This window comes from Rhineura floridana, chromosome 20 (assembly GCF_030035675.1).
Source record: "Rhineura floridana isolate rRhiFlo1 chromosome 20, rRhiFlo1.hap2, whole genome shotgun sequence".
Taxonomy (NCBI): Eukaryota; Metazoa; Chordata; class Lepidosauria; order Squamata; family Rhineuridae; genus Rhineura; species Rhineura floridana.
The window spans coordinates 4,012,349-4,034,537 of NC_084499.1; the positions used below are offsets into that span (position 1 = coordinate 4,012,349).

At 44.6% G+C, this 22,189-nt stretch overlaps 1 protein-coding gene across 7 annotated transcripts in view; it reads right to left on the minus strand.

The window, feature by feature from the left end:
• The window catches only part of STRBP (spermatid perinuclear RNA binding protein), a 105,487-nt gene that overhangs the window by 16,198 nt on the left and 67,100 nt on the right, over positions 1-22,189 (minus strand). For 5 of the 7 annotated variants that reach the window (XM_061604549.1, XM_061604548.1, XM_061604547.1 and 2 more), the window contains exons 6-12: positions 13,795-13,889; positions 13,231-13,326; positions 12,063-12,174; positions 10,704-10,801; positions 9,140-9,251; positions 5,630-5,722; positions 540-739 (exon numbers count right to left, since the gene is read on the minus strand). In XM_061604549.1, the coding sequence (XP_061460533.1) occupies positions 540-739; positions 5,630-5,722; positions 9,140-9,251; positions 10,704-10,801; positions 12,063-12,174; positions 13,231-13,326; positions 13,795-13,889 (806 nt within the window). The remainder of the gene's footprint in view (positions 1-539; positions 740-5,629; positions 5,723-9,139; positions 9,252-10,703; positions 10,802-12,062; positions 12,175-13,230; positions 13,327-13,794; positions 13,890-22,189) is intronic. The other 2 variants (XM_061604550.1, XM_061604552.1) reach the window with 1 other exon arrangement.

A 22,189-nucleotide genomic window follows, 5' to 3' on the forward strand; every position in this document is an offset into this window, starting at 1 on the left:
AGAATCTGATCTCCTACTCATGGCTATGCTGGAGAAGGCTCATGAACGTAACAATAAACCATTTATAGCTATGTTCAAAATCTGCCTCTTTCTCCTGGGAAGACACAAAGCCTGTAACTGTATTTGCATATCATGGTAAACCATGGATTGTTTTAACCAACAAATCACAAGTAGTCTCGTAGACAAGCAAACAAGCAGCAGGTTTTCTCCAAAACTTGGTTTGTTTCCCAGCTGCTCTTGCCTCATGCCTCTGTAGTCTGGTAATCATCTGGGGTGGCCAAACAAACCATTGTTAAGCAAAGCTGTTGGGGAGATTGGAACATAATGCCAAGCCATAGTTAAAGTAAGCCACAGTTCATCAGACCACAACAACCCATGGCTTCACATTGTGGTTTGTTGCCAAAATGCAAACCATGGTTAGTCTGCTAGGCTGGGTTTGGGCATTCAGACAAACCACACTATGGCTATAAACCAGGCCACCATGATTTACACCAAAGGAATTGCTGCTAACTTGATGGCTCTCTGCCACACAGTCTTACCTTCACTGCAACATGAAGCTTGGCTGTTTTCTTGGAAGGTCCTGAAGCTTCGTATGTTGTGCCATCCACATCGACTGACATTGTGAAGACGGGGGCATGGACGGGGCCAGACTGAGAAAGCAGCTTGTACTGCAAGCCAGGCCGTATCTGATTCAGACGCATCAAGGCGTTCATGAGATCTATTGCTTTGCTGTCGAGGACTGAGAAAAATTGAGAAGGCGGTTGGAACAGAGGAGGCCACCAGTGTCGTAGGGTGAAAAAGATTCCACAGAAAATTTCCCATTGAAATGCACTGTTTCATAAGATGAATTAGTTCGAATGAATGAATGAATGAATACAAGTAGTTTATATATATATATATCCCGCTCTTCCTCCCAGCAGAAGCCCAGGGCGGCAAGGAGTTTTGCAGAGGTAGCCAACGTGATGCCCTCCCCACCATCATTCCTTACCATGCTGGCTGGGATGCCATATTAGCTACCTTTGCATATAAATGGCATACGTTCTCATGGACTAGAGTCTGTTTCATCAGATACATGAAATATTTTCTTAAGTTGATAGGTGTATGGAGGGGGGAGAAGGAAGCAGGGAAGTCAGAGAGGTATGCAGAAAAAAGTACCAGCTGTAACAATTATGTCAAAGCTTAAAATGTATGTAAAATAAGTACAGTGGCCCTTCACAAAGCATTGTTGATGACAACACACACATTCTGGCACTGGTAGGCTAACTCACACCAGTTGTGGGATAAAGCAAATGAACACAACAGCCCCATTCGTATGTCAGAGTAAACCATAGTTTGCCACAAACGTACCTTTCTATCTGTCTCCTCCCAACTAGCACAGAAACAAGCCACTATCCCTGGCTTAGCATTACATCCATCCAACAAACAAACCACAATCAGTAAGCCACAAAGAATAATGATACAGACAGTGATTTCTTGGGAGCGAAACAAACCCATGATCCTGGTTTTCATGTAATATCAACCAGGGATCATGATTTGCCTCCTCCCAGCATGACAGGAACAAAGTACTGCGCGTTCACAGTAAACCATTTAACTATAGGTTACTCTGACATGTGAATGAGGTCAACGCAGACTGGGCAAATGGAGCAGATAGACTACCAATCAGCTCTAAAATCAAACTGGAATTGACTTTTTTTTTTCAATTGACCAGAAAAAAATCACAGCTCTCCAGGGACACTAAAATAATAAAAAAATAGTATATCTTAACAGTTGTCACTGCCTTCAGGATTTTTTCCTTTAAAAATCTAAATTACGTATTGCATTTTTATATTTTACAGTATTTCTTGGTATTCCAGTAAAATAATTTCCAAGAAAAGCTTTGGATTTCTTTGGACTAACATTTAACATATACTAACAGCACTTTATCTGAAAAGTTTTTCCAATAATCAAAAGTAGACGAAATGAAAAAAAGTATGGTGGGGGGGGGGGGGAGAACCAAATATTTATATGCAAGTAAATATTAACCGGGCAGGCTTCTTTAGTTTTATTTACTAAATGAAAGTCAAACATGCGAAATCAGATCTTACTCAACTTAAGGCAGCAGAAAGTTCTCCTATTCTAAATTTTGCTGAAAACCCACATTACTGTCGGCCGCTAAAGCATACAGCAAAACAGTAGAAATAACTGACCGTTCTAAACTCTCCCTGTGTGTTTCAGGGCCTACTGCATGAAGCAAAAACAGGAACACCATCCATTTGCTCTTTGTTTGTGCAGTACCACTTTACAAGGTGACACAAGCAAGGTGACAGTAGGCTCCTACCCACCGTCAAAGTGTCAACAGGAAGGAGGGCGTGATGGCCACAAAGGGAGAGAAGGGAATGGCAATGCAAAACAACTGGCTAAAGAAACAAGAGAGGATCAATCGGGGGATGCAAGAGCAAGACAAGTCAAGAATGAGGCTAATTCAACGGCTGCTAAAAAAATAAAAAACATTGCCAAAGACCCTTCCACCACAAGTGGTGCCAACCATTAGATTTCCACAAACACTCAGCAGAACAGCCTTCCCCAACTTAGTGTCCTACAGATGTTGTGGACCATCATCCTTAACCACTGGCCAGCTGGCTGGAACTGATGGGAGTTGTGGTCCAATACCATCTGGAAGGCGCCAGGTTGGGGACGATTGCAGTAGAAAAAGCGGTTATTGGAAGCAAGACGGGTTGGGCGTAAGTAACAACCAGGCTGGACTTTGGGGGCAGAAATCCCCAAAGGTCCCCACTCAGCAGGAGGTGGGACCCCCAAGTGCAGCCTGGCTTGCCACTGTTTGAGGCATTACACAAGACCATTTCATTTCCTAACTGCGCTGCTGAAATGTGACAACAAAGCCAACTTAGAGGAGCTGCTTTGTCCCCAGGGACAAAATTACTGAACTACATAGTTAGGGAACTACCCGCAAATGCCCACAACAGACATTCCCCACAGCGCAATGCTAACCTAGCCTCAGGGTGCTAACTTCCCCCCGGGCCTTGTTCCTTTGTCTTTCAGGTCACTTGACACTCAGCAAGCGATGCGTTCCCAAGATTAAGGTCAGCAGTGGGAAGAGATTCTCGTGTTAAGATTGCTGCTGTGTCAGTCTGCTGTTAACAACACTGGAAAGTGTTTGTGTGTGTGTGTGGGGGGGGGAAGTTGGCAACCCTGACCTAGCTGCCCCTCCCCTGTCCAAAGGAGGTGGTTTTTAAGGGGACCCCAGCCAATACTGGATACAGCTCTGCCTATTTTGTCAATCCCCGCCCACACTGTGCTCTACTGTCAGTGGGCTGAACAGAAGGGCCAGGCCACCTCCCCCTTGAGTGACAGCCTGACCATGATGACACAGCATTGCATGGGCAGGGCATGCCAGGGTGCATCCAGTTGCCAAGCACAGCTGCGGCAGCTTCTTGGCAACTGGCCAATTGTTTCTGGCATGAGAAGAGCCTGCTGGATCAAGGCAATGGCCCATCTAGTCCCACATCCTGTTCTCACAATGGTCAACCAGATGCCCCAACGGGAAGCCCGCAAGCAGGACATGACCACAACAGCACTCTCCCCTCCTGCAATTTCCAGCAACTGGTATTCTGAAGCATACTATCTCTAATTGTGGAGACAGCACAGCCATCATGGCTAGTAGCCATTGATAGCCCTGTCCTCCATGAATTTGTCTAATCTTCTTTTAAAGCCATCCAAGCTGGTGGCCATTACTGCATCTTGTGGGAGCAAATTCCATAGTTTAACTATGCGCTGAGTAAAGAAGTACTTCCTTTTGTCTGTCCTGAATCTTCCAACATTCAGCTTCATTGGATGTCCAGGAGTTCTAGTGTGATGAGAGGAGGAGAAAAACATTACTCTATCCACTTTTTCCATGCCGTGCATAATGTTACACACTTCTATCATGTCACTTCTTACTCGCCTTTTTTTATAAACTAAAAAGCCCCAAATGCTGCAACCTTTCCTCCTAGGGGAGTCGCTCCACCCCCTTGATCATTCTGGTTGCCCCTTTCAGAATCTTTTCCAGCTCTACAATACCCTTTTTGAGATGAGGCGACCAGAACCGTACACATATTCCAAATGCAGACAATGCCCAGTTTTCCCTGGAAGGTTATAGGAAGTTAAGTAAGAAATTAGTATTTCTTAAACAGGGCTGAACAGATGGCAGATAGGGATCTCCTGGTAGATCTCTGTACACCAGCAAGGATCCCTGATTCCCACTTGTCTTAACAAGAGCAACAACTAAAAGGCTTCCCATCAACAACAGCAACACACAAAGCTAGACTGCTGAAAAAGAACACTTGGCCCGGGAAACCAGGAGTGAGCTTATGTGTGAAAGAACTTGTAAGCTTTTGGTTCTGGTACTGGTCACAAATTCCTGCACTGGACATGTGCTCAGGAGCAACATGTTCTTTATTCTCAGCATACAGCCACTATTTCACACCTGGCTCTGGTTGGTGTGCTTCAGAGTTCTACTAGTTAGAAGCCCGACCACCTCCAGCCCAAAAGATACTCCAAGATCATGGATGTTTCTCTCTCTCTCTCTCTCGCAACAAAGAACTCAGTCACTTAATGAAACCGATGGACTGTAGATTCAGAACAGACAAAAGGAAGCCCTTCTTAACTCAAAACGTATAATGAACTTATCAGACTCATTGCCACAGGTTGTGGTGGTGGCCACGAAGTGAAATATTTATTAAGTTATTTACAACATTTCTATACCGCCCTTTAACAAAAAGTTATCTGGACAGTTCACGCAACTGCAACTATGAAATATAAAAAGAACACGCATATATTAATCTTAAGGGGATTAGACAAATTTGTGGAGAAGAGAATTGTCAATGGCCCTTGATTGTTTGTTTCCAAAATCCTTCCTCTAAACGCAATACACAAGGCAGCGTAACACATTAAAAAAAATTAAATAAAATACGCTGGTCAAGATGGCTAAATGGCGCTTCCTGTGTTCAGAGGGAGCGTGCCACAAAATGCTACCTTGCTGGGGACATCGAAGGGCAGCTGCCTTCCTGCCCTACTTCTGAGTTTCCTGGCAACATCTGATTGGCTATTGGGGAAAGGAGGACGTCGGGCAAGATGACCTTTCAGACTCATCCAGAGGGCTCTTTTTATGCTCACTACAGTCCACAATCATCCAAAAAAATGAAGACATCACTTGCTACAACTGTACAGGCCTAGCAGCAGCTAAAAAAACTGCAGCTTCCCAAACACCAACCGTTTTTCAGATTTGCTACACAGGAAGTGGAAACTCGTTTTTCAACCTGTCTCAGCTCGGAGCTCTATGTCAGCGCTGGGGAACATCTGCGGCTCTCCGGATGCCGTTGGGCTCCAACTCCCATCAGCCTCAGCCAGCACGGCCAGTGGTCAGGCACAATCTGGAGGGTCAAACGTTCCTCCCCCCAATCCTAAGTGCAGTACTGTGGAAGGAACAACACACACAACCTCCCTCCCTCCCTCCCTCCCTCCCTCAAAGAGCACTTTTTGAGTCCCTGCCTTTGCACAGTCCCCAGAATGCCTCACAGCCTTTTGAATCTGACCCCCCCCCAATGCAGCTCTTTGACAAGGGCTCCTCCTTGGGGATTGAAAGACAACTTACTTTTCCTCAAGTTACGCTTCATCTTCTTGTTGGGGTCTTTTTCATCCCCCAACCCATCTTCAAAAGGCCTCTTCAGAGCAGAGGAGCCTGCACCTATAAAAACAAGAAACCCTCCTTATATGGGCTCTGGGGACAGACCAAAGTGGGCATTTAAACCAGTGGTTCTTAAACCTTTTGGGGCCACAGGCCCCTTTGAGGATCTGATGACAGCAATGGACCCCCATAAACAAACAAGCCATACAATTGATTTTATTGCACTGGAAATCGTGGGGGGGGGTTGTACCCAGTTCACGAACCCCCTGAAACCCATCCATGGACCATAGATTAAGAACCTCTGATTTAAACACTGTTAATTACTTATTTATATATTACATTACATAACAACAACATGAACTTAAGGGCTCCACTGCCTATTTTCCGCCAGAGAAGTCGGTACCTCATTTTAAACAGGAACTGCTTTTCTCCCAGCTAAGCACATAAAAACCATTCCATGACAAGGAACTCCAGAAGAAAGTTAGTGCTTAATTCAATAAAGCAATTACTCTCCTGGAGGAAAACTGGCAAGCCAAGCCCAGAGATGCCACTCGGACAGGATGTTGGTGCTGTTGCGGGTACATCCCAGGACAAAACTTCCTATCTGGCATATTTTAACCGTCATTTACTAGTTTTACTGGATTACAGCTTAGGTGTTTGTTACATAACTCTCGGCCTTGGGATGGGGAGAGCTAGGCTAAACACATTTAAGTTGTTTTGTAACTGTTAAAAATATGTTTATGGGACTGGTATTATTAATTCTATGATGAGTTTCCGCCGGGCCTTAAAGACCTGGCTCTTCAGGCAGGCTTTTGGGGTGGGCTAGATTTTATGTTCATTGTTTTTAGATTTTCAATGTCTAGGTATTATATGCCTATGTTGTACGTCACCCAGAGTGGCTGGACAGCCAGCCAGATGGGCAACTAATAAATTCTATAAATAATAAATAATAATTGATATGAATCTTACGATCAGTGGAATTCTTGTGAATTTAAACAGATTTATTATATTATTGGAACAACCTTGATATGAATTTGGTTTTGACTTGTACCGTACTTTAATATGTTGCTTGGCTTTGTTGCATATTATCATTCTGATACTGTGCATTATTTGGTGGGTTTTGTTTCATTTTGAAGCTAGGAGGGTTTGGCTCACCTCCTCCCCCCGAAAGGAAAAAGCAGGTGTTAAATTATTTACAAGATGAAAAACAACTGGAAGAATCATTGCGTTGGAAGAGTCCTTAGAGGCCACCTCTATGCTTGATGAGAAATATACAATGCAGGATGCTGAAACTGCAGAATCCCATCCTCTCTTTGCAGTTTCCATGCACAAGACTTGCCAAAGGTCAGTCGCAGTCAAGGAGGAGCTGACAAAGTTCAATGTCATACAAGACCCACAAACCACAACAGCACAAACGGGGGGGGGGGGACGGGACGACGAGACAGACAATGCTCATTTTCCCTAGTATGAGGTTTACCCTGTGTTGATACAACTGCAGGATTTTCACAGCCAAAAGTTACCTGGACATAGAGAGCCTTGCTCCCTCCATCCCTCACTGCACCGAAGGTACCGATAAGCCACATTCAGGATGCTGCAGGCTAACAACTCTGCCATAAGCATCCCAGCTTCAGCATCCATCAGGCGCTTGGAAAGGGAGGGAACGGAGAAGAATGGGGCTATCTATCAACATCCATCATTTGCCTTAATAGCAATAAACTCCCCCGTAATAGAGAGTGCCACAGGATCAATGTTCTCACTTCAAAAATAAATGGCTGGGGCCGTCTCTGCCATTACTGAAGTCCCAAGAAGCCATTATATGTTTTTGACAGTGCCGGGTACCAAAAGAGGTGATAGCTTAATTGCTGGGAAGTCCCTCGTGCAGCAGTTGATATGGGGTGGCTGAATTGAGCTGCCCCAGGAAGAGGGGAAGGGCATATGGTCGCCACAGCACAACAGGCTACCCCCTCCTTCATCTCCTATACGGCCACTGCAGCATGGCTGGGGCTGTTGCCGTTACTGCCACTGCAGTTATCAATTAGCTTCAATTAAAGAATTGGAGGACCGGTGCACATGGTTGCAGGGAAAACCACCTGAACATCACCTGTTACTTCCACAATGAAAATGGGAAGCAATGCTTAAAAAGTCTGCATTTTGCAGGGAGTTTGAATTCTGAGTTGCACAATTAGGAAGTATTAAGAGAGAAAGCCCGAGCACCTCAAAAAAACCAGACTGAGCATCAGGGTGTGGAAAACACACAATTTCTTGCAATACTTGCTATTATCTTGCTACATCCCACTTTCAAGGCAGTCAATGTGAATTACACAGTATCATTTGTACAGAAAGTTAGGCATTCATCCTCCAAAACCTGAGGGTGACATACATGGTTCTTCTCCCACACACTTTTATCCTCACAACAACCCTGTGAAGTAGATTATGCCAGAAGCTAGTGGCTGGTCGAAAGCCGATTAGCAAGTTTTGTGGCTGTCTGAAGTGGAGGGGATTTAACTCCATGTGTCCCAATCTATGTCCAGTATCCTGGCCACTGCATCACATTGGCTCTCAGAAGGGTGATGGGCAATCCCTTTGGAGGAAAACACAGACTAGAATGGAGCTGTGACATTACTTGGTCTCCAAAACCTGTTCCTGAGATCAAGAAGCACGTTTTCATTTGTGTTTGGCTACAACTGGATGCCATTTTGAACCAAGATGGCGGACTGAACCTTTCAAAACTGCACTGATTTTTTGGTTTCTTAGAATTCCTGAGCAACACTGGATACAAAGCTGCTAATTATTTATACTTGTTAGCTGCCTCGTAATACAAGTTCTCTGGGTGAAAGACAGGTACATTTTACCAGGGCTGTGGAGTCGTGGAGTCAGAAGCAATTTTGGGTGGAGTCGGAGTCGGTAGAAATGTACCAACTCCGACTTCAAAATAAATTTTGATTGACAAATTTTTTAAAATATAAATTCACAATGTCAAAGAAGCTTCCCATGAAGTCAGCTGTAGTTGAGCATTTCACCATAACTCAAGATGGAAAACATTCTGTGTGTCAGTGTATGACACAGGACCCAGATGAAGACAAATGCTGTGATGCCAAGATCAGCGCATATTCAGGCAGCGATAAAAATGCTCCTATGAGAGCTTCCAATTTAAAAAGACATAGCCCTTTCCAGGGCTGCGGAGTTGGAAGCAATTTTGGGTGGAGTCGGAGTCGGACAGTAGAAAAATAGAGGAGTCGGAGTTGGAGTCGAAGGTTTGGCGTACCAACTCCACAGCCCTGCATTTTACGCTGTTACCAAACGTTAAAGACACAAATGCTTCTGAACGTCTTTGGGGACACCAGAGGGCTACTCTTTTGCTTCCCACATTGCTGAACAAAGGCAGCAAAACTAGGTACTCAGCCACATTCTAGAGGACAGCAGGCCTCATTGGCATGGACATTCTCACTCCAATTTCCTTTGTCCTGCATCAGCTACCTTCTTTGTCGGTCCCCAACCAGGAATATTTCTGGAACGACTTATTGGAAGGGAGAGGATCCATTTCCAGCACCTTATATATCTGGCCAAAAGCAGACAGTCTCAATGCGTGCTGCAGGAAAGGAAAAAAAGGGAAAGGTTATTCTCAAGGCCCCCGCTCCACCACTGGCTCTTACGCATACCAGATTCCATTCTGTCCCACAGGCTGACCCACACCATCCAGGAAACAGGGGCCAGGAACCATGTTTCATGACAGCTGGGATACTTATTTTATTTTTATGATCCACCCTATCCTTGTGACTGTAATTTGTTTTACAGTGTTTTTAATATCATTTTTTATTTGCTGTCATCCACCCTGGAACCTTATGGTGAAGGGTGGGTAAGAAGCCCGAGTTAATATTAATATTCATGTTAATATTATTATTAACAACAACAATAACAAAGAAGAAGAAGAAGATGGGAATTATTTTGGGATGGGCAAGAGATGGGGGACAGCAGGGTCGATGCTAATACTTAAAAGATTTGGGGCCTATTGGCATTAATTTGCAAATGCTACATTATAGATATAGGTGCAAGTTTAGAATTAAAATGTTGCAGAGGGTAAGCCCATTAATTTCACACCCAAATTATCCCACCTTCAATCAAATTGTGCACCACCCCAAGATCAGCTCTGCTGTAATTAATCCAATCAATTTCCTAACAGTTTGCGCACCAGATCAATTCACCTTCAATTACCTGCATTCTCACAATTACCTGTTTTATGTTCACCGCCCAGAGAGCTATTGCTAGTCGGGCGGTATATAAATTTAATAAATAAAATAAATAAATAAATTACCTCAAAATCATCTCTAGATACAGTCATCTCTCCCCAAAATTAATAATCTACCCAGTAACCCAGATCACCACCATCCCAATTCAGTTTCCCCAAAATTTATTACCCACTCAGGGCACTTAGAAAAAGATTCAGGGCCCATAAGTCCTCCCTCAGCAACTCCCCTGGAGGGCATCCAAACCTGGAAGGAGAAGCGGTTTATGATGGTGCACCCATCCCCAGTTGCCTCCCCTCCCACAGAAACGGGAGAAAAAAGCTAATTTCTGGAACACCCAACATGCAGCCCAGTGCAACATGGGGCTTGGTTTCTGGACTAGCATGGCGCCCTTAAGAAGCAAAGTAGCCTGTGAATACAATACAAATATTCCACACAAAGTATACACAACTTAAATCTGTATAAAATAAATATCATAGCCACAATAGCCAATAGATACACCTCCATATACTCATTGGCAAACTAGATACATGTAAATATGTTAATCAATTAGGATGTAGTAACACGAACAATATGCATGAAACAGGCATTTTCCGTAGCCGATGTTATATTCACAGGCTACCTTGACTTTTTTTTTAATACACAGATCACTGGTCGAGACATACTTGTTTTATTTTTGATCCTTAAGAAACAAAGGGCCAACCCCTTGTGGCTACTGGAGAAGGGCAAAAGAGGCCCCAAAATGCTCCTCTACCCAGGCAGCTTTGCATACGTTACCTGGGCACTATGGGCGTTACCTGGGCACTGTGGGTAATGGCTTCTCTTTGTTGAACAGTCAGATTGGACAAGGCATCCGTCGGCTCCCGTTCACAGGGATCATGTACCCCAGGCCCACCTGCGGAGCAAGAAGGCAGGATAACTCAGATCAACACCAAGGCTTTTAAACCAAGTGCCTTCCAGATATTGCGGGGAGTCCCACTCCTATCAGCCCCACCGGCATGGACAACTGTCAGGTACGACAGGAGGTGTACTCCAGCAACACCTCAAGGGCCACAGGTGCCTCATCGGTCTTAAACCCTTGCCTCCCTTCTTTTCTGAATTGCTGCGAGGATAAGATTATTCAAGGAACCACGTAGTTTCAGCATACTAAATACTGGCCGCCTGAAGACATTTGGGTAGCGGGTGGGGCATTTCTGCCAACGGAGATCACAAGGGTCCAAATTCTCTAGACTTCTAGGACTTTCTTTCTGCCAAGCTTTTAATGCTGATGCTTTGCTGCTGCCTTATTAGTTAGGCAGTTTTTTACAGTGAAGTTGTGTTTTGTATGATTTGACCATTAGAATGTTTTAAATGGCCGCAAGAGCTTTAGAGGGTGTGAGCTCTCTTGACTGTTCATTGTGGCAGAAAGAGGGGCTCAAAACTGAAAGGATGAATGGAAGGCATATAAATATGTACACTAAAGCCCTCACCCAAGGATATTGTCCCCCACTGAGAGATTGGGAGCAGCCTTTGAGTGAGGGGAAGGACCGTACGTCAGTGATAAGAGCACCAGCTTTGCATGTGGAAGAGCCCAGATTCAATCCCCAGCACCTCCAGGTAAAAAAACCAGGTATCAGGTGATAGGAAAGGCTCCTCTCAGCCCACGACCCTGAAGAGTAGCTGCCGGTCAGAAGGGACATTATTTGGCCAGAGAGACAGAGTCTGACCAGATATAAAGCAGCATCTTGCTCTCCTCTAGCCCACTCCTCTCAATGGAGGAAGAAGGAAGCCTAAAGCCCACTCCTCATCTCTCCCCAGGGAACAGGTAATGCCCAAACAAACCAAGACGTTTAAAAACCCATCATACTGTACGCCAAAGGATCCAACTGTGTTCAGACACTACCTGTTTCAAAACAGAAGACTAAAATGCTATAAACGTTGCAGATCTACCACTGCCTGTTATTAAGAGATTTTCAAAAGGGCGTATTTGTTCCTTCTGAAGGCATTAAAATGGTGCTCCACTGATTCACCTGCTTAGGGAAGACCTGTGAATAAAGTACTACTTAAAAAGCTCACAGGACTAGAAATGAGTCTAGTACACGAATGGGAAATGGCCACACTGAACAGCAGCATGCCAGCCCAGACAACCTCCAGGGAGTGGCTATGGCAGCCCTTACCAGGGAACAGGATCCCCGATGCTAAACACTCCATCACTCGCCGCAGAGCTTCACCAGCGCCCAATGGTCTATTGCATGTGCCGATCGCTTTCTCACATATCAGCTCCAGCGGCTAGAAGACATTTGGACCACCATCAGTACGGGTCTTCCATCAGTCAAGAAAAAGCAGTGCTTGTTTGACACTTCAGCGCTGGGTTTCTTACTTCTCCTCTGCCGCAAGGGATGGGGACTGTGAACTGGGGTGGGTATGTTTTGCAATGCTTCCATCCCAGGAAATGGGGGTGTACTGTGCAACAGTCAACTGGAAAAGAATCCAACTGGGCTGAATCTTTGTGGACTTCAGGATGGAGTTGTATCCACTGCCTGACTGAAGCCAGAGCTTGGAAAAGTTACTTTTTTGAACTACAACTCCCATCAGCCCCAGCCAGCATGGCCACTGGAATAGGCTGATGGGAGTTGAAATTCAAAAAAGTAACTTTTCCAAGCTCTGGACTGAACCACACATATAAACATGCATCTGGCGCTTGTGCTAACACACACGCCCCAGTGGATCCTGACATCTGCAACGGCTACTGCATTTATCTGCATGAATTATGAGTGGACAGGTGAGAGGGAGCACCACCCACAGCAAGGATAGGGAATCTGAGGCCCTCCAACTCCCATCAGTCCTCAGATTGCTAATGGTCAGAATGATAGGAGTTACAGTCTAGCAATATCTGGAGAGCCACAGGTTTCTCATTCCTGATCATGTCCAAGTCCTGCTGATATAAATGGGAGCTACTTCCGTTTCTATCCAATTTGATGGGATTTATATATAGGAGAAATCCCCAAATGGACTGCGGTCAGGGCAAAGGTAATTTAATCCACTTCCCACAAGGGTATGAAAAGATCCACTTCAAACTGTGCAAACTACTATGGGTCTGTTTACCAAGGGAAGTGGCCCAGTTGAGGGGTGGTTTTTTCTGGCATGTATGCTCCTAATTAGGCATCTGAAGAGGAGAAATTATTTCCTTGAGACTCTTTGGAATTAAGGAAACAGTGGGCTTGCAAGCAACCCCCAAGTGGTGAAGCCAATATTTCTGTGCAATGTTTTCCTCTGTCCTTCCCCCACCAGGAGATTCCACATCCTTTCCCAACTGGTGGGGCTTAGCTCCATTCCGGTACTTACCCATCCTTTCAGTGGTGCCCATGTGGGGACTCTGTTGCACAAATCTCGCAGAATACGCAGCACAATTACACAGGACTTTAGTCCATTTGCCCTGGCCTAAAACAAACAGAGCTGTTCCAATCCACTTGAAAAATGCCCAATGTACACATTTTTTTTAAAAAAAGGTCCCCAAGTTTATTTTACAAGATGTACAGAGATATACGAAACATCCTCTTTTTAAGGATTACTATATTAGCATTAAAAAAAAGAACATGCATGAAAAACAAAAATAATAAGTTATCCCCAAAACAAGGGATAAGGAGAGAATTGTTCATTTTTACAGAAGGCAGCACAAAAAATGTCGCTTTGCAACCACATTAGATCATCAGTCAACATTGGAGAAGCCAGTGCTCATAAATGTGTAATATCTTACTTGTTGAGTAGACAGAGGTACTGAAAATACTAAGGAAAGAAAATAAAAACTGAGGAGGTGTTTCTGACATGTCTCAAATTTTGTTTAAAAAAGGCAGAACAAAACACGACAACTTTGTAAGGCTACAGTAAGGTAAGAACGAAAAGCCCAACCTGGAACCATTTGGCGTGCCGCAGAGACGCCAAAGCATCGAGGCATTTCTGCCTGTCGAGTAAGTCCGGAGGGTCTTTCATCGGAACATTGTCTACTGGGAAAGGGGGAATATAAAAAAAAAAGAAGAGAGACAGACAGCATTTGACCAAGGGGTTTCTGTCACAAGTACACAGAAGGCTTGCAGCATGACAGGGGGACTTAATAAGGCTCCCAGAATTTATTTTGGTTTCAACACACACAATTATATTTTCTTCTCCCAAGAATCCAGAACAGTATTTTAATTAATTAACCCAATTTTTGAAATAGTAGTATATATGTAAAAGGAGGCAATTTTTCCAATGGCTGCAGTATATCTGGGATCTTATTAATTTTTTTTTTTTAAAAAATGTAACACATTTAGGGACAGACGATACAAAGTATAGTGCTTTGCCTTCTTCCTAAAGACTTTTGGAGTGGAAACAAAAATAAAACCGGCAGAGAGAGAGATTTCCAATGTTCAACAGCACTGTGGTACTCGGAGAAGACTTTGGGAAGCAGAATCCTCTTTGGGAGTGGTGCTAAATTCTTTATGGTTCTCACCCCAATTGTCTCCTTCCAATTTGCAGTGGGGGAAGGGGGACAGGTAATAATGAACAGATATTGCCATTAAAATACCAGAAGCCAAGATGCCCTGCACACTTGGCAATTGGCTAGTATCTCAGACAGGACTACAAATTCAGATGCGGCCATGATTTGGCTAGACAGCAATAGATATCTCTGCTGATGTTTATACTCTTGTTTTTGCAAAACCCTACTTTTTGCAATAATTAAACATGCTTTAGACCATGGCAACTCAATACATTTTAAAGGGGGAAATCTGGTCAATTTGGACAATCCCCAACACTTTTAGCGCAGAGAAATTCTCTGAAACAAGAATTGGCTTCCCTTTCAAAGTCATAACATCTTAAAGCTGAGATGGCTTTAAAAGACGATTAGACAATTTCACTGGAGGACAAGTTTATAATTGGTTATATCATCCAGTCTATCATGTAGTCACCACGGCCAGATGGAACCTTCAGATCCAGAGGCAGCATACAAGAGGTTGTTCCCGCCTTCATGTCCTGCTTGGGGACTTCCCAGAGGCATCCACTTGGCCACTATGAGAAATGGATGCTGGACCAGACAGGCCTTTGGTCTGACTCGGCACAGCGCTTCTTATGTTTACAGGTAATATATGTGATTGCTGCTGTGTGGGTCTCACATGACAATGAGGGGAAGGGCCAAACATCAGAGTGAACACTTTACATGCACAAGATCCCAGTTAAATCTCCAGTTAAAATGGGTTTTGGAAAAGACCTTTTCTTCCCAGAGATTTCAAGAGAGTTGCTGCTAGCTACAGTAAGCCAGGAGTGGAGAACCTGCGGCCCACCAGCTCTTGCAGGACTACAGCTACCATCATCCCTCGGGCCACGCTAGCAGGACTGATGCAAGTTGGACATCTGACAACATTTGGAGGGTCCAAGAGGTTCCACATGACTGGAGCAAAGAGTATGAGGCTCAACGGATCAACAGTACGATCCAGTGTAAGGCAGGTTCATATGTCCATATGGAGAGGGTCATGGCCCAGTGAGAACACCTGCTTTGCATGCACCAGGTTCAATCCCAAGCTTTTCCAATTAAATGCCTCTCTGGAATAAACCTCCCTACCTGAACCTTGCAAAGCTTGTATTTGTACCTTGTACTGGACTATCTGGACTAACTCAGTAGAAAGCAGCTTCCACCCTTCAAAGCAAAAATTGAGCAGCTTTTGGTAGAGGTCAAGCTGCGCTGATAGAAAGTTTTGGCATTCCAACAACATCTGGACAAAACCTGTCCTGATCCATGGAGATGTTCACCATTGTGGACAGGAGATTGCTGAAGTAAAGGGGAAGGGGAAGGAGCTCCAGGATTCCATGCAAACAGGAGAGCAAAGCAAGGCAAGGCAGGATCAGCACCTTGGAGAGGGACCACGGTGCGCATTTCAGAGTCACTATTAGTGATCCTGCAGCTGAGGCATAGCATGTACATTGTCTCAGCAGTGCTCTGAAGCAACTGGCAGATCATTATAGTCTGGGCTAGGAGTAGCCAGTTGAAGGGCTGGTGCCTTCCTCTGTAGCCAATGGCTTCTTCTTGGAGTTTGGTCCTGGAGTTTAAACTGTGGAGTTATCTCATGAGGGATCTGGGGCCATAACAAAAGCAACTTAAAAGTCTAAATGCTCTAATTCATTGACAGTATGAATGTGGCTTGCTAGAACACCAGATATTCAAAGAATCTGATTTTCTGACACTCTCTTGAAATTATTTATTTATTATTTTGATTTATATCCCGCCCTTCCTCCCAGCAGGTAGCATCCTCTATTGGTGTTAGAGGATCCAAATCTACATGTACACAGACACAGAAGCTGGCTTTATCATTTTGTCTGTTGGGGTCTGGAAAAGGGAAATTCTCTTTTCCATTCAGAGATCCAGCCTGCAGTTTAAGTATCACAGATCTACCAAACCTATAAACAGGGAAGGGGTTAACATAAAGAACAACATAAACCTCAAAGAGAATCCAAAGCTGTCTTCAGTTGCAGCTTTTAGCTCTATCTCTGCCAGAAGAGAACTGCAAAGCGCCACACAGTTACCGTCCAAACCCCTGTGAACTTTGCAGCAGATATTTGCATTGTTTTTGCATTACCCTCATTAACAGGACTGCAACACAGTTAATCTGCGCTGCTCCCAATAAAAGCTGCAAAGTCATAAACAGGATTAGCTGCTGAGTGGTTTACAAGCACAATGAATGTTTGGAATGTTTTTAGTTGCTGTTAAAGAGTTTTGTTTCTCCCACACCCCACTCACAATTTTCACCAGCATCTTTTAATTCACTTGGGGGAAAGTGCTGGGCCATTTCCATTCTTCAGGGGTTAACCAGGATATTTTTATGTATATAACAAAACATTTTGTCTGTGTCTGGTGGGGGAGAGACATAGAAACATCTCCTTAAAGATCATGCTTTCTACAACACAGCAACCAATGGGTAAGAATCTCTTCAAGAAGTTTGAGGGGAAGGGGACAAGAGATTGACCAGCTGCAAGGCCATTACACTAACCACGCAGAGACCACCTGGCCCATCTTGCAAGGGAATCATGTAACCAGGTAACCACTGAAGGCAAAGCAAGTGCAACCTTAAAAAGAGAATTTTGCTCCAGTAAAACAGATTCTTCTCTGCCTTAATGGGTTACCTGGAGGAAGATAACCGCCACCAAAAATATGGGCACTGGATTGCCACAGTGCTCATCTGGCATGAATTGAAGGGGCCACGGTGAAAACACTAGGAAGCCTTTGAAAGCAGTGAGGCTGTGAGAAGTTTGGTCTCTATGTTTCCAAAAGGCTGTGTCCCTGCCGTTGCAGGCAGTCAATGTGTGAGAATTATGGGTTGTAGGGGAACAGAAAGATGGAGAGGAAAGAAGCATGGAGGGGGGTGGGCAGCTCACAGCTTCAGGACTCATTTTGGTGACCCCTCGCTAGAGTAGCTGTATCGGATCATGCTCTGACTGTCAGGGAGGCAAAACATCTGTAAAAAACACTTTCAAGGAGGGATGGACCTCTACCCTTTCTTGGGCTTACTCTTTTCCTGCAAATGGTAGCCACAACATTTTTTTTCTCCAAAGACAGAGCTGTGCCAACAATATATTTTAAAGACAGGATCAAGAAGCTGCTGCCCTTCCTTGAGGAGGTGGTCTTCCTCTCTTTCAGCGCACTCGGTGTCCAGTTCAGCCCACTAAACTTCAGAGAATGAGCAGAGTTTGAGGTCCATTGGGCCAGGATAACTAAGGGGCCCTTATCTGTGGAGTTGGCAGGGGGCGAGGCAAGATTTTAAAAGAGCATGGAAGTGAACACTTCACCCTATGCTGCTTGTAGTTGCAGGCAGACCCTGCATCCTCAGGATTTCATATAGCAACACATACTCTGTCCTACCACATCAGCCTGGGGTCCAGTCCTTACTCAGACCAAGTCCTTTTGTGAAGTGTGTGTGGTGTGTGGCAATGATGATGGTGCCTTGGCCTCAGTTGGTATTCCTGGGCATGCAGGAATTCCCATCCGGCTCCCAAGGCTGATGAGAGGGGGGAAGCCGGTACAAATTACCGGGACCCGGCGGTCCTGAAGGAGGTTTGGGGCCTGACTGAACTGTGGAACAGCCTGTCCGATGAGGTGCGCCTGGCACCTTTTTATACTCCCAGGCATTTTAAAGTGTGTTTTAATAGCATTTTCATTATTATTTTGTACCCTGGATGTTGTTTGGTTTCTTTATTATTTGTTTGTTTTGTTTTTTGATTTATTGTATTTATTGTATTTATACATTGCTTGTTTTTATCTTTTTGTACACCGCCCAGAGAGCCTTCGGGCTTAGGGCGGTATATAAATAAAATAAAATAAATAAATAAGTAAATAATAAACATAAAACATAGTTCTGGCTATTGGGAAAGGAGACACACACAACACCGCCAGAATAATTTCAAATTCGGGGTGGGGGAAATCAGCACATTTTATAAAATGACAGAAGAAAATAAACATAGAGGAATGGAAGTCACCTGAGGGCCCACTGAGCGAAGTGGCTGGCTGAGTGTGAGTGTGTGTCAGGGATGGTTAACCTGGGACCCTCACCTTCCAGGTACTGTTGAACTCCAAACGCCACCAGCCAACTTGGCCAAGGCGGATGGGAGCTGTAATGCAGCAACATCTGGAGGGCTCCCACAGGTTCCCCACACCTGCAATATTTTTTTTAAAAACCACCCCAATTTATTACACGCAGAAGAGAAATGGCCAGCAAATGGCAAAATTATGGATGCTCCTACAAACAGAAGACTGCTTTTTAAAAAGAAAGGACAGTCTTGAATAATATCTTGTTTCTGGTAAAAGCAAATCAATTTGTGCTAATAGAGCTATCTGACAGAGTGAACGTGTTTCCCTGCCAAATGGAATCTAACCAGATTATCTTGCCATATTTTAACATTTACAAGCTCTCAATGGTTTACTCTGCTCTTTGGGTCAAACTCTTTGTTTTTCATTAATTTTAAAAAAACCAAAAGAAGGCCAAGAAACTAACAGTCAGGGCATGAGGCTAGGTACAGCAATTCCCAACACACTGAAAGCTGTGCCACATCCCCCCTTGGCTTATTTGGTTAGAAGAGAGATTAGTTGACTAGTCACACCAGACTGCTGGAAACCTTGGTCAGTTCTGCCTGTCTGCTCCAGTGATGGGAGACTGAGATTAGCTGCCACCAAAATGGAAGAGCAGATTACGATATTGGGAGAAGACGCCAGCCAAGACACCAGTCCTCATTCTCTCCCACTGCTATAGTCACATTCCCTCCCACCCCCATCCCCTGGAGTTTTGTTTTGTTCTGCCTCACTTGCACCCTCTGCAACAGCTTCATAATTTAGCCCTCGTAGTGATGGTTCTCCATCCTAGCAAACACACACCCTCTGGCTCTCCTTCTCATTCCTCTACTAACTACAACCTTGTCTGCTCTCAACCTTGTTGATTTCTTTTTCTTTCATTCTTTGTACAAATCAGGAAAGCTAAGGAATGGGAACAGAAAGCTAATTTCTTGCCAGCAGCTGTATAAGACAGCAGCTGTACAAAAGGATTTTTTTTTCTTTAAAAGCCAACCCTTTATTCCCAATGCATATTGAGCAGAAAAGAATGTAAACAGAGCCCTGGTGATCAGGCCAAAGGGGACCCATTTAGCCCAGTATCCTATTCTCAGTGGCCAACCAGATGGCTCTTCTGAGAGTCTGCAGGCAGGATCTGAGTGCAACAGCACCCTCTCATTTTTCTCAACAACTGGTATTCTGGGGCCCACGTTTTCCCTGATACTGCACGTAATATGTAGCCATCATAACGAGTAGCTACTGATAGACAAATTCATGGAGGACAAGACTCATCCACTTTTAAGGTCATCAAAACTGGCAGCCAACTCTGCACAGAGTCATAGAAGAGCAGCGTTGGAAGGTCTTGCAGCAAATTCCAGACTGTAACTGTGGGTTACGTGAAGTATGTCTTTGTCTATTCCAAATCTCCCAGCATGAAGCTTCGTTTCTGGACCCCATTAGGCTCTAGTATTATGGGAGAAAAAACTCTACCCATTTTCTCATTTTATTTTTTAAATGAGCAGACTCTGAGTGCCTTGGTTTATTTGTGAAGTTTACTGTTCTTGAGAAGGCAGCATTATCCTCAAAACACATTGGGAATAAGGACATATATTTTTCTATAACACCATTTTCTTGGATCCGTAGCAACTTTGTGATCCTTTATATAGCCTTGAATCAATTCCCTATTCTTTCAATCAACGGCTGGAGGCAAAGTGTGGGTTCTAACAAAATGCTTGCAATCCCAAGTGCCAAGTCATGTGCTGGCATTGTTCCTGGATAAATTAATGCAGAGTTTAGAAGTTACAGGGATCCACACATTTTGGCTGGGCTTTGTTAGCCAACCATAGTCTCTGGTAGCTAGCAAAGCTTGGCTTTCTCACTTCCATCCCACAGAGGCAAAGCAAGTGAACTCTTTCAGTATTCACTGCCTACAAAGGGTTTTACAGGGGAGAAGCAATAATTTCTGCTTGCCTCTAGCAACCACAATTATGGATCCCTTAAAGAGGTTGGATGTGCAGCATTCAGTCCATTGCTTTCCCAGTTCACTCTTCCGCACATCTCTGACCAACTAGAGCTCTGTGTCTCCGAGGTTATATTACTGATCAACCAATTCATACAGAGAGGTGCCCCACTGTTGTTCCACCTGTATGAAATGCTTTTCCTTCCAAAGGCTCCAAAACACCACTGGGAAAAATCTCTTCTTTCCCAATCCCAAACTGAAAAACTGACCAACGCTTCTCACAGTGATGGTAGTTCAACATGGGGTGGAGGGCAGGAACCAGAGAGAGAGAGAGAGAGAGAGAGAGAGAGAGAGAGAGAGAGAGACTGGGGGGGGGAGGCAAAGATATATGCGGCAAGTCTAGAAATTGAGAAACAGGAGGGGTGGGGATTCCTTGCCCATGGGGGATCCAGCTGCCTCAACCGTCATGACAGAGTGGTGCCAGTTGGTCAAAAGTCTGACATTGTTCAATGGCTAAATTTGGGGGGGAGGGGAAGTAGGAGAATAAGTTCTGGAACCAGAGGAAGGAATTGGAGATGAACCCTGCACATGTCTACTCAGAAGTAAGTCCCACCAAGTTCAATGTGGCTTACTCTCAGGTAAGAGGGTACAGGGCTGCAATTTCAATTACTGGGGGTCGGTAGGAAAAAGATGACAGGAGCCCTTTACATCACATTTGGTTTCGTTTCTGGCTTCCTTAGAAACATCCTCCAACTTCCATCAACACCTTTTCTTGTGGCTGAACAGCAAAGTCCAAGTGAGTAACAGGAGAGGAGACGAGACTGGGGAGGAATTAGGGAGGCAGAGTTTCGCAAGAGACAGCGGACACCCAGAGTACGTTATGTGCAGCGATTTGCGTATGGCATTTTAGCTGTAACTTCAGCTCTGTCTTGCTTACACGTGTTCTTTGCTTAAAGACAAACACATCAATAATTAGTGGGGAGGGGGAAGGAACCCTCCACAGGAGGAAAATTTCCCACCAGTTTCATCACAACACTGTTTGGCGGCGGGGGGGGGGGGAGATGCTTGTGCGAGAGATCCCTTCCCAGCATTAACCATCCAACGTTAAGCCTCAGGTTATTTAAGACGGCATTTAATCGAAAAGCAAACGGACTTGGTATTTATTGTTAACTGATAGCGAAGTTGAAAGAAAGCTAATGCCGGAATTCATTAGGTGTGCCAAAGTCCAGGCTGCTCTCAAGGCAGAAATATATATTTTTCCTTCTAATCAGTTCTCAGAACAGGTATAAAAGTAGGAGCTGACCAATGAGAATTTCTGCTCCTTTAATCCCCAGTGAAGGGAGGCAGGAGTGGCACAAGAGCACAGCAGTTGCCGACCTTTAACATACACACACAGCCATGGAGCTGGGAGGGAGGCAAATCATCTAAGACCAGGGGTAGGGCAATCTTGTGCACTCCAGATGTTGCTGAACTACAGCTCCCATCATCCTTTACCATTGGCCACACTTGGCTGGGGCTGATGGGAGCTGGAATCCAACAACATCTGGAAGGCACCAAGCTGCCTACCCTGATCAAGCCCAGCCTCCCCCTGTCCCAGAGGTAAGAGCTTCCAGCTATCGACTCCCGTCATTGATCAACTTAAACTAGGCCAAAGGATTCTTACACAGCAAAGGGTTCTGGACATGGGGAGATTACGTTCCATCTGCACAGACGACACAGTCTGTTTCTGAGCTCAGTTAAAATCCTGATTGCGGAATGCCCAATGTCAGATCTCGGAA